At 39.9% G+C, this 11,365-nt stretch overlaps 1 protein-coding gene across 1 annotated transcript; it reads left to right on the forward strand.

Moving 5' to 3' along the window:
- Nucleotides 1-797: 797 nt before the first annotated feature.
- LOC104401388 (cAMP-dependent protein kinase inhibitor alpha-like) lies at nt 798-5,525 on the forward strand. Its single transcript, XM_010024266.1, has 2 exons — nt 798-972; nt 4,951-5,525. The coding sequence occupies exons 1-2, from the start codon at nt 825-827 to the stop codon at nt 5,034-5,036; spliced, it is 234 nt and encodes a 77-aa protein (XP_010022568.1). The 5' UTR covers nt 798-824; the 3' UTR covers nt 5,037-5,525.
- Nucleotides 5,526-11,365: the final 5,840 nt, after the last annotated feature.

Below are 11,365 nucleotides of genomic sequence, written 5' to 3' on the forward strand. Positions count from 1 at the left end.
CTAAGCATCATCACCTTTGGCTTCAGGTATTCCACTTAATCTGGTGCCTTGGGGTGTGATCCTGCAAACACCTCTATGCCTCATCCAAAGTCCATTTTGGTCTGCAGGAGTTTACCCATTTAGTTCAGTGGTCTTTGAGACAGGGACTGAGGGAGCAGAGCGCTGTTGGTTCCATTATTTCAGGATTCAATTATTTATTATATAAAAGTCACATGCACAAGCTGAAGTTAAGCCAAAATAACAAGGAGCAGAGGAAAACAAATGGGTTTATATCTGCAGGATGAAGAAATTTTATGAAGAGTTTTCTTTTGGGTTTTGAGAGGTTTGTTGGTTTTTTTTATAATTTGGTCTTCTGTGAAAAGAGTTTGCTACAACAGTATTCTAAATAAGAGTCTAAACATGTTTCATAATAAAGAAAACACGCTTTGCTTCACAGAGACAATATGACAAAGAGTTGCAGTTCCTGTCCAAGTAGTTATATGACAAACCACTTAAAAAGAGGGATCAGGCCATAAAAAGACATACAAGTGGCTGGCAGAAAGGGCTGTTGCTGACCCTATCCACAAGGTTTCTTGTAGGTATAGAGCTGTTATTGTGCTTGTCTGATGTGCAGGTGGCACTGTGAACATTTTTTTATCTTCTTCTGGGGCACAAAAAAAGCTTAAGCACTCAGTATTGAAATGTATGGCTTTTAATAACAAAAGACCCACTGGGCAAAGACTATTGTATTGTTGAGCAGGTGATTAGAATCCATCTGGACTACAGCTGTTTTATTCTTACGTTTGTTACATATGCAGATGTTGCTATGAGGAAAGGAGTCAGCAATGACTGATGTGGAGCCTGTGGTCACAGATTTTGCAGCATCAGGACGGGCAGGCCGCCGGAACGCTTTACCAGATATTCTGGGCTCTCCTGCTGGTGCTGGGACTTCAGAACTGCCACACAAACTGGCTGAGCTCTCTGTTTCAGAAGGTAATGGCTGCACATTCAAGAAATGTACATTTTTATGCAGTCATCCTTTGCTTTCTTCTCAAGACTTCTGCCACATTGCAGTTTTGATGTCAATACTAATGTTTCTTTTTTCATTTAGGATTAAATTCAACCTTCAACAAACAGTTGGTACCTCCTGATGGGACAAGTTAATTTTAACCCAGACTAAGTCTGCCATATCCACCCACAAATTCAGTGTTCAGCAGCCTGGGGAAAACTGCTGGGAACTGAATTCCAGTTCACCTGAGGAAGGGCAAACACAGTTGCATTGCTGGGAGGCTTAAAAAAACATTGCTCCAGCTATAGAGTCTACTCCTGCACTGAGATAACTTAGCACAAGATAGCAAGCTGTGCTGTTAATCCAATTACAGCTATCCTAACTCAGACATATACATTGAGTAGTTTTTACAGTAATTTGCTCCTGCTAGTAGGCTTTAAACTTTGCTGTCTGAGACCAGTGTCTTATTTTGCCATGTCCTTTAATTTGATAAGGTGCTCTGGATTTAGCACAGGTCTAATCAACACGAGATTTACTTTTTACTTTCGGGTAGGATTTCAGGGGGATTTTCAGATTCAGGAAAATTTGGTTTCTAATGCTTATATGAAGTGAGAATTGTAAGGTTTTCCCTGAGCATGGGTTGCTCCTACTTTTTTATACAGCCTCGTAAAGCACCATAAAGGCTGGGGGGCAGGAAATTCCTTTGATTTAAAGTTGTTCTTGCTTTGGTGATTTAATTTATATTTATTTACTTGGGGTTCTGTAATCTAAACCCAATATGGGCCTACTGAAGGACTGCTGGGCAGGTAGAAAGAACATTTCTAGGAGTGAGAACTGACTGAATGACCACATCCTGGCTTGAACCTGGGAAAGAGAGGAAAATAAGAATCTGAATGGGTGCTGGAAGGTGACACTACTTTTGCAAAAGGCTGCAGGGCATTAGTGAGGGGAACTGGGATAATCTGGAAGCACAGGTAGGAAGGATGGCAGGCACTGTGTCAGAGTACGTTTAAAGTAATGCTGGGAGCCCTGTAAGTCCATTTAAAACTCCTTTGTTTCAAGCAGAGCTTTTTCCCTAGGAATATGAGAAGTATGTCCATACAGATTTTCTCCTGGTACGTGCAACTGGAGCACTGGAAATCCATTTTAAAGTACGGAGTCACTTAACATTTAATGCTTTGGTTTTCAAATATTATGGTGTTCCTTTTATTCCAAATAACTCTTCTGCCTGGCACAGTCAAGCTCCAGCAGGAGACAACTGTTTCCCTTATCAAGGGGGAGGTATATGAGAACTTATATTGTTATTAGTGTCAGGAGCTATGGAAGTGAAGTGACTGGTCCAACCCACTGAAATATTCATTGCTACATTATGTGTAGCTAGCCCTTTTTTGTTCATAGCAGTGAACCTTGAGGGAGATGCACAGTGTTAACCATGTTAAAGAAAGCACAAAAGAGTACAAGAGCTGTAGATAAGATCCTCATGTTTGTTTCATTTTGGCCTCTATAAAGTTTAGTAGTTGAAAAAATACACTTTTTAAATCATGCAAAATTTCACTCTTCAATCTCTTTTAATTTTTGTCCCCCTGGATAAAAATAAATATGGAAGAGTGAAAGTCTTGTTAAAGAAATGTTAAACAGCAGAGCATAAAATAAGTACCTAGACCTCCAGACAGAATAATCCTCATCTTCTAATGCCCAGCCAATGCATTAAGAAGAAATGAAACTCAGCTACATTAGTTTTAGCAAAATGTAACTGTTGCTTTCTTACAAATGCAAGGACCAGCATGGTGAGGATTTGAAGAACAGTTAAGAGCATGAAATTATGGTTTGCTTTTGTCACTGATATACAGTTGTGCCAGAGTGTGCCTGAAAAGAGCAATTTCTGTTATCAGCAGTTTACAGTAGTGATAATAGGAAGTGAATACAGGATACAGTTAGGTCGACTGACAACTCGAATGCTTTTTGGAATTAGGAATTCCACACGTATCAGATGGGAATTACAGCCTCACTGTGTTATAAGTTAAACTACCGATGAGACAGCAAGCAGAGCAAGAATTCATCAAAATGTAAAGAAAGTTTGGAAGTTCAAATGCTGTGACAGGGAAACTGTTTGTGAAACAGCTGGGGCTCTAACAGGCATCTCTTTTTGGCTGATTCTGGCTTAAAGAAAAAGTTATTAAAAAAAATGAAAGCCATTTCTAGCTCAGAACAAAGAAGCTGGATAAATGAGAAAAGTGGAGAAGATGGAACATGTGGCTATATAAAGTATGCCCTATTTTCTTTTCTACTCCAAAAGATTCAGTCAAGATTACGGAAAATGGTGAGGAGAACTCTCTCCATCTTGCTTCAAATTTAGCTAATGCTCATTGGATCATATATTTCCTCTCTTTCTAAAATGCTGTCAGCTACTGTCATAGTGAAAGGTCAGGAACAGGATGTGCTAATATCTTTTGTCTGGCTTAGAAGAGAAAAGAGACTTTGCTTTATTCTTTATGCATATACAAGGCTCATAGCTGTGTGATATGAATTTCCATGTACTCTGCAAGCCGCACCAAATTAAAGTTCTCATGAGGTGAACAGGAGAGATTTTGGCACCAGCTGTTTATCACAGAGCCTAACTCTGAAATGAAGACCATCTGTATCCTGTCTGATCATCCTCTGATAGTGTGTAAGTTTAGGAGGGCTGAGACGTTCCACAGGTGGTCTGGTGGGAGGCCGCAGCAGGACCATGTTAAGCAGTTGATTGGTGTCACTGGTAATCAAAAGGTTGAAGAGGAGCCTACAAGAAGTTTGACAGCAAAGAGGCTATACTGGTCTATACTGCACTAATATAATAGAATCATAGAATATTAAGTATCCAGTCGCACATAGAAACAGCCAATAGAGGAAATTGCTCTGTCTCCCTTTCCTCAACAGTACTGTGCTACATAATCCAGAACAGTGTCAAATAACTCAGTTTTTAATTTACCAGTATAAAAACTCCAAAGCCTCCAAAACTCTGAGCAGACTTGCTCCATCAAGCTGTTTCTGACAAGAGCTTTAGCAGATGACTTGTGTACAGCATTATATATTTGCTGTGATGTGTAGAGACCAAGATAGATAACCTTTTTGTCTGTCTGTGATACTTTACGCAAAGTTTCCAGGGAAAATAGCTGAAAATATACCCCCTTAGATTATATCTATTAACATGGAAGACAGTTCAGACAGATATGCTGAGCAGACCTCTCCTTGCCCCAAAAGCTGTAGGCTGTCTTAAGTTTGGGTATTCTGTTAGCACTGATAGTGCCATGCACGATTTGAAGGGAACTGGAAAATTATTATGCTTTGCAAGGAAATGAAGGCAAGAGGTGTTCCTCTTCTTTAGTGAGAATTTGAGCATCAAAAGTGATGATGTGGAACTCCATGTAGCGACCATGTATACTGGAGAGCTTTTACTGATATTAGTCGTATAAGCATGCAACTCTAACCTATGGAAGAGTGAACTTCCAAATGAGACTTAAAGAAAATTCCCTCCTCTTGTGAAGAAAGGGTGAATTCTCCTAGGTATTTCTTGTCAAAGAAGGTCAGCCAGATAACTGGCATGTTCATAAACTGTGATGTTATCTATGTGAAGCCAAGCAATGCTCAGAGGAATGCAATCTTCTAACTTGACTTTGGAAATGACCCAGAAAAAAGAATAATAATAATAATAATAAAAAGTTATTTCCAGTTTTACAACCAAATCCACATTGATTAGTATATGCAAAGAGCAGGCAAATCAACACCAACAGGCAACTGCTTTTGGAAAATGCCTTTACAGGGTTTTTATTTGTTGAGTTAGTCTCTGTTTCTAAAGCACCATGAGTGTGGTGGTAATAAGCCAATCCAAACAGAGATGATCAGTGAACCCAAATATTTGGCTGCATTAGAAACGCTGTGAGAATATGTGTGGTATAAACATTTAAATCTGTCTTCTTTTTTAGATGAAGGAGCAGAGGGTGGAGAAGTGTCGTCATCCAAAGCCTTGCTGGAAAGTCAAGAGGCGGAAGGAAAAAGCAGTGATTCCTAAAACCTAAGGACTGCTGGATTAATGAAACCCATTGACAGACTTTCCATTTTCTCTGTGATACCCCTACTGAAGTGTGGTAGCAACTTTAGCAGCACAGACAAGATTTTGCAGCACACTTGTACCTAGGTGACATTAATGTGGAGCTACTGTTTTTTCTACAGTCATCCTTAAAAACAAATGTTCTACACATCCAAATGGGAAGAAAACTAAAGAATGTATCTCTTGTTTTGGGTTTTCTCATGGTTATAGTACTCATCCTAACTAATCTCCTTTGACAGTTTCAATTAATGTACCTAGCAGATGTACCACCAACTAATGATTGCTTCAAAATAAAAATCCTGTCTCTTAATTTCTCGAAAGAGCTCCTTTCTCTCTGATACAGAGGTGTATTCATTCTCCCCACCTTAAGGTGATATTAAGTAAGTATTAGATTACAGACATTAACTGTAATTTATCTCCTGAGATTTTTGTTCTCATCAGGCACATGTAGATGGGTGTGAGAAATAAAAAAAGAGACATTTTTATTCTCTCCTCCTCCTGTCTCCAAAAGGTTTGGTAAACTACTTCAACACCAGTGCTTGCTTTCTAACTCTCTTTAAATTCTATTTGATTATGGCAAGTCATCTCAGTTCTCCTGCTCTTAACAGTCTCGACACTTCTGTCATTTCTGTTTTTAGGCTGAATATTGTAGCTGTTCATGTGTATCTAAAATAAAGTAGTCATGTTTGTAAGTGATTAAAATTATTTAATCTCACTATGGAAATTAAATAGCTATCATATTTTCTGTCTTCTGTTGATTCCTTGATGTTTCTTCTGTATGAAAAGACTTGAAACCCAACAATACACATTTCTTTCATATGGCTTTTGCTTTAATGGTTTGCTGACAGTGAAGACATTTCAGTCATTGTGATTTTTACAAAGATTTCTGAGCAAAGGTTTTTCTCTACTGAAAGAAATTGTTTTGTTATGGAGGTCATGCTCCTGAAAATACTTAGCATTCATTCACTTATTGTAGGAGACCTAAGGTTCAGGTACAGACAAGCACCTTTTACTGCAGCCTGGGGCAGCAGCCGTGTATGTACTTCTTGAAACCTAAACAACACTGACAGTCAAATGCTTTTATTTGCCCACGCAATCTCTCTGCTGGCCTGCAGCCAGATGGAGGAAGCGCCTCTGAGTACATTCCACATTTGACCAGTATTCCATCTCTAAAATATTTGTGTATTTAATAGCTGGCAGAGAGCTTGTAAGAGGCCTGTCTGCACACCTACAGTTCCTACTGTGCATTTATTTACTCACGCACTGTCTTCTGGGGACCATTCAGTAAAGGATTCATCCAACTGAATTCACGCATAGTTCCCTCCACTTAACTGTATTCATTTTACAAGTGCAACATCCCAGAATTACTTGCAGGTTTGGAAAAGTAAAATAACCTACTCCACTGGAGAAAAACAGGTGGCTTAAGAAAGTCTGAGAGACTGAACTAGCTGAAACTGGCAGGCCAGAGTTGAAAACTGAGTGGAGAGGGACTCGGGACTAACTATATTTGTGGTACATTCTCTTGTTCTGAGTTGCAGTCCCGTTTTCATGTACCAGCCTTCTTTGTAGTATCACGGTACATAAAATTGTTCAATTTTAAGAAGTTAAAATGATCCCATGGAAATCAAGTAGCTGAGTATTAGTGAAACAGAATTCTTTATATGCTTTAAGTGGAGCATATGCTAAAGTGCTCTTCTGGGTCATGGCCTATATTGAATTCTCTTCCATAATTGCAGCATTGGATATATTTAGATTTTTCTCTTACAGTCACTGAAATTTGGGTTACAGGAATAGATGCTTAAAGTATTTTGTTAACCTAAGATCCTTTCAAGTTTTTTACTATTAAAACGCCAATTATGAACCAGCTGAATTTAGCAAATTATTCATGTGCTAAATTCTATATAAAAATCTCTACAGCTATAAACATACATGTAGTTAACCGCTCACAGCCATACAGCTTAGAAGAGTCAGAGTGCTCAATACTCTGGGAAACTGGTGCTTACTTTGTACTTGAGCTATATGAATCTGTCATTGAGAAAATGCTGTGTCAAATGAAGGATTTTTACAGAAAATTAGAAAAACCTCATATGAAGTAAAGATTAACCAGAAGATTTAAAATGAAACTCAATTAAAAGTAGGATGAACATTTCTGATCTCTAATACATGGGTCATATATTATACAGTCCTCATTTGCCTGTGTATTATCTAGTTGCAGAGGAACCAATACAGATGCAGAATCACAGAATCATAGAATAGTTAGGGTTGGCAAGGACTTTAAGAGCATCTAGTTCCAACCCCACTGCCATGGGCAGGGACTCCTCTCACTAAACCATGTCACCCGAGACTCCATCCAACCTGGCCTTGAACACCGCCAGGGATGGAGCATTCACAACTTCCTTGGGCAACCCATTCCAGTGCCTCACCACCTCACTGTAAAGAACTTCTTCCTTATATCTAATCTAAACTTCCCCTGTTTAAGTTTGAACCTGTTACCCCTTGTCCTATCAATCACTACAGTCCCTAACAAAGAGTCCCTCCCCAGCATCCTTGTAGGCCCCCTTCAGATACTGGAAGGCTCCTATGAGGTCTCCACGCAGCCTTCTCTTCTCCAGGCTGAACAGCCCCAACTTTCTCAGCCTGTCGTCATATGGGAGGTGCTCCAGTCCTTTTATCATCCTCGTGGCCCTCCTCTGGACTTGCTCCAACAGCTCCGTGTCCTTCTTATGTTGAGGACACCAGAACTGTACACAATACTCCAAGTGAGGTCTCACAAGAGCAGAGCAGAGGGGCGGGATCACCTCCTTCAACCTGCTGGTCACGCTTTGTTTGGTGCAGCCCAGGATACAGTTGGCTTTCTCTGCCACATGCATGTACAGTTTGTGTCTAAATAATTATTAGTTTAGGCTGCATGAGAGAGTTTTTCTGTCATAAGTTCAGATATAGGAGAGGAATATCTATTTATGCCCTGGATTTTGTCAAACAAAACTTAATGGTTCTGAACCAGCTGCATATTTCTGACCAGTATAAACACTTGTTGGTGTGGAAGAGATTGTGCCATATAAACTTTGGTCCAGAAGAATTTATTGGTTCTATATTATGCTTGACTCACCCAAACATGGAGCTAGCCCCTTAGTTGCTTTCTGGGAGTCTCTATGCCATGCTGTTCAATAGTCTGGGGTTTAGGCAGGGCTACTATCTCAAGAATAGCTAAAGTTGGGAAAGCTCTGGTTCATTTTCTTGTTGATATCTTCAAGATAGGTAATTGTCCGACTAAACTTTGTCTAAGCCTGTAAAGAGCAAATGAAGTGCTTCTGAATATGTTTCTCACTGAGCCTGCTTATCCAGTTTGAACCGTTATCCAGGCTGTACCACCCTCCCATTAGCTCAGCTAATGGGTAGTTGATGACAGGGCATTCTCTTAATCCACAGGGTAACAAAGTTATGGTCCTGAATCAGCAAAGTATTTTAAAACATGCTTAACTTTAAATGCATACATCTCACAGAAGTCAATAGAACTTAGTGCCTAAAATTAGGTACATACTTAATTACCTTGATAAATTACAGCAGCAAACTTCTATTAAGGCTAATCCGGTATTATAATGCATTAATCTCAATTTCCATTCCAGCAAGTATGGCACAGGTAGTAGCATCTTTTTCACCACTTTACAGCACTATCCTGGGCTTTTCTAGAGCAAAGAAATGCATTTTAGTACCAAGCAAAAAAGGGTAACTTCGTTGTCTTCAAATTTTAGAACTTAATGAAGCAATTACTCATTCTTAGCCACCCTGCATATTGGGGAAAAAAAAAAGCCAGGAAATACCCTTGTAACTTCATTGTGCATATACAAAACAATATAGGTACTTTGAATATTCAGAAGATTGGCCTCAATCTTTACCACAAGTTATTAAGAAGGTAATTTTCTTTGTGCCATCCCTTCATCAGAAGCTTCATGTAAGACGTAGATTAACATGCTGAGGTGCATCTTTTGGTGTTATGAACCAGGAAAATTCAATTTGTTATCTGGAAGGCAATAAAGGACGAAATAAGTTTCAAGATAGGGGACTGATTACTAGAATGTTCTCATTTAGAGAGAATAAGAGAAGTAATTAAGCATTTTTTTAAATGAAGTTTATTTGCTATGATTCCTCATACAGCTATCTCCACCTGTGCTATATATCATCATTCTGGTATAATACTGCATAGGCTGAGCTTGGATGGACAAAGAAAGTAGCAAAGCAGTTCTCAAAGTGGTATATTTTAACAGAAATTTCCAAATCATTGATAGTACAGCAATGTACAGGCCACACCTAGATGTCATTGAAGACAAAGACTGATTTTATACTAACTACAGTGTGAATTGTATCTAACTTTAGGTTTAAATCATGAGTAACTAATCATACAGAAAATTCTTCCCAACTTAGAAAGTCCTTGAACACAAATGTTTAAGACAAGAGGACTAGTCATATATATTTGCCCTATGAAGGGACAATAGGGCAACATCAAAGGAAACATCGCATATGTTTGCACTGTCCAAGACATTTTATTTAGTTACATGGACCTACAACTTGACCCACAGTGGCCACTTCTGTGTTGTGCAACTTTCATACAGTGGTGATTGTACAAATAATATAACTGCACTTGCATTAGTTAAAAATTACAACACAGCAGCGACTAGAAGAGGTTTAGACTACACTTTACCACCAGTATTACAAGTATCCTTTATGCATCACATATACAAAGAGGAACCAAGGTTTAGAAAATTACTTAGGACTAGTTCATGTGTGACAAATCCCATCAAAAGGAATTGAACCGACGTTTGTGCATGGATTTCTCCACTGGTTTGGCACAGGCTGTATTTGCTGTGCTCAGCAAGATTAAGTCCTGGATCCACTGTGGTGTGTGTGGGGTCCTAGGGCGCTTGCTCTGAACTGGTTTGGATAGCAGTACCAAAGGGCTTAAACTGTCCTGCCATCTAGTGGGATCCATAGCCTGCCAGGTAGTTTGTGCAAATAAATGGAGGGAGACAATTTAAGAAACATCAATACCAGCTGGGAGGCATCTGCTTGAGAGCAAAAGAGCAAAGATCCTGGGACTTGGCCTGGCGAGAGGCAGGCTGTCTCCAGCTAATCTGAGATGTTCACTTCAAGGGTTTTACTTAAGGGTACCTTGGTGTTTCTGTGTTTTCAGAAAGTTGGGTGATGGCAAACGGGAGACATCTTGCATTGCTGAGAACACTGCTCCAATGGCTGATGTGAGCTTGGGAATCCAGTGCTGGCTGAAGCTTCCTCACCCCACAGGTCTGCCATTCAGAGATACATGACACTCCCTCAGGCTGCTCCTTGGAGCTTACCTCCTCTCCCAGTCCGCAGGAGCACATCATCTCTGGTTCAGAGGCCCAGACTTCTTGGTGGAAACTCACTATCACTGCATGGGCAAAGGAAAGATGTGAGGCTTGGTCACCAAGGAGTGAAGTAGCCAAAAGCATTTTCAATCTGCAAGCTCTGTCACAAAACAAGTGTCTAAGTCTGGCTTACAGCCTGTGCAGCTTTAGATGCCTGCTCTGCAATGTGGGCTAGAGTGCCAATACCACTATATATGACAGGTTTTGACCTTTTTTACGGAGAACTCAGTTTCATCTTCCACACCTGAAGCTGTTCTACTTCCAATAATAATTAGCAATAAATGATGAGAGTTGTTATTTTATTATTTTGGTTTATTTTCCTGTTCAGAGCAGTGTGGAATGGTTCATATCCCAAGATGGCTCAGAGTGACAGGAGGCCTAAAAGCCATTGCTCTGCCCTGCTCTGTGTCACATCCTAATGCCAGATGTATAATTCAAGACTTAACATTTGATGGAAAATGGGTTAGGTTTTTTTTGGCTGTTGATACGAAGCCTGGGTGTTATGGGCTTTTCTGGATTAAACATATATTCAGCAATTACCTACAATGTAAAGGGTTCTTATGTGAGGATTTGGACAATCCTTACCGGTGCTTTATTTCTGGGACTCTGCTGTGCAGTGACTGATGCTGTGAATCCAGTGTTTATCATACAATGTATAGAAAAGCTAATCTGTGGGAGACTGGTTTAACCTTCCCATTTATTTTATTTTTTTCCGGATCCCTTGGGCACGTTTATAAACGACACATCAGCAGTGTAAACAAAAAGAAGGAGCATGTAAACTGCTATTAAGCCCCAGCAGTATTCCAGAAATGGTTTTCCTACGGCGCCGGAGCACCTTTGGCCCGAGGGCTCCGCAGCCGTCGGACACGCAGGACACCCCGGGCAGGA

Source organism: Nestor notabilis, unplaced genomic scaffold (assembly GCF_000696875.1).
Source record: "Nestor notabilis isolate BGI_N333 unplaced genomic scaffold, ASM69687v1 scaffold32201, whole genome shotgun sequence".
Taxonomy (NCBI): Eukaryota; Metazoa; Chordata; class Aves; order Psittaciformes; family Psittacidae; genus Nestor; species Nestor notabilis.

Excerpts from the sequence above, each read along its gene's own strand:
- LOC104401388 (XM_010024266.1), top strand. The coding sequence starts at position 825 with ATGACTGATGTGGAGCCTGTGGTCACAGATTTTGCAGCATCAGGACGG. Across the intron at positions 973-4,950 it reads TGAGCTCTCTGTTTCAGAAG|ATGAAGGAGCAGAGGGTGGA; the intron begins GTAATGGCTGCA and ends CTTCTTTTTTAG.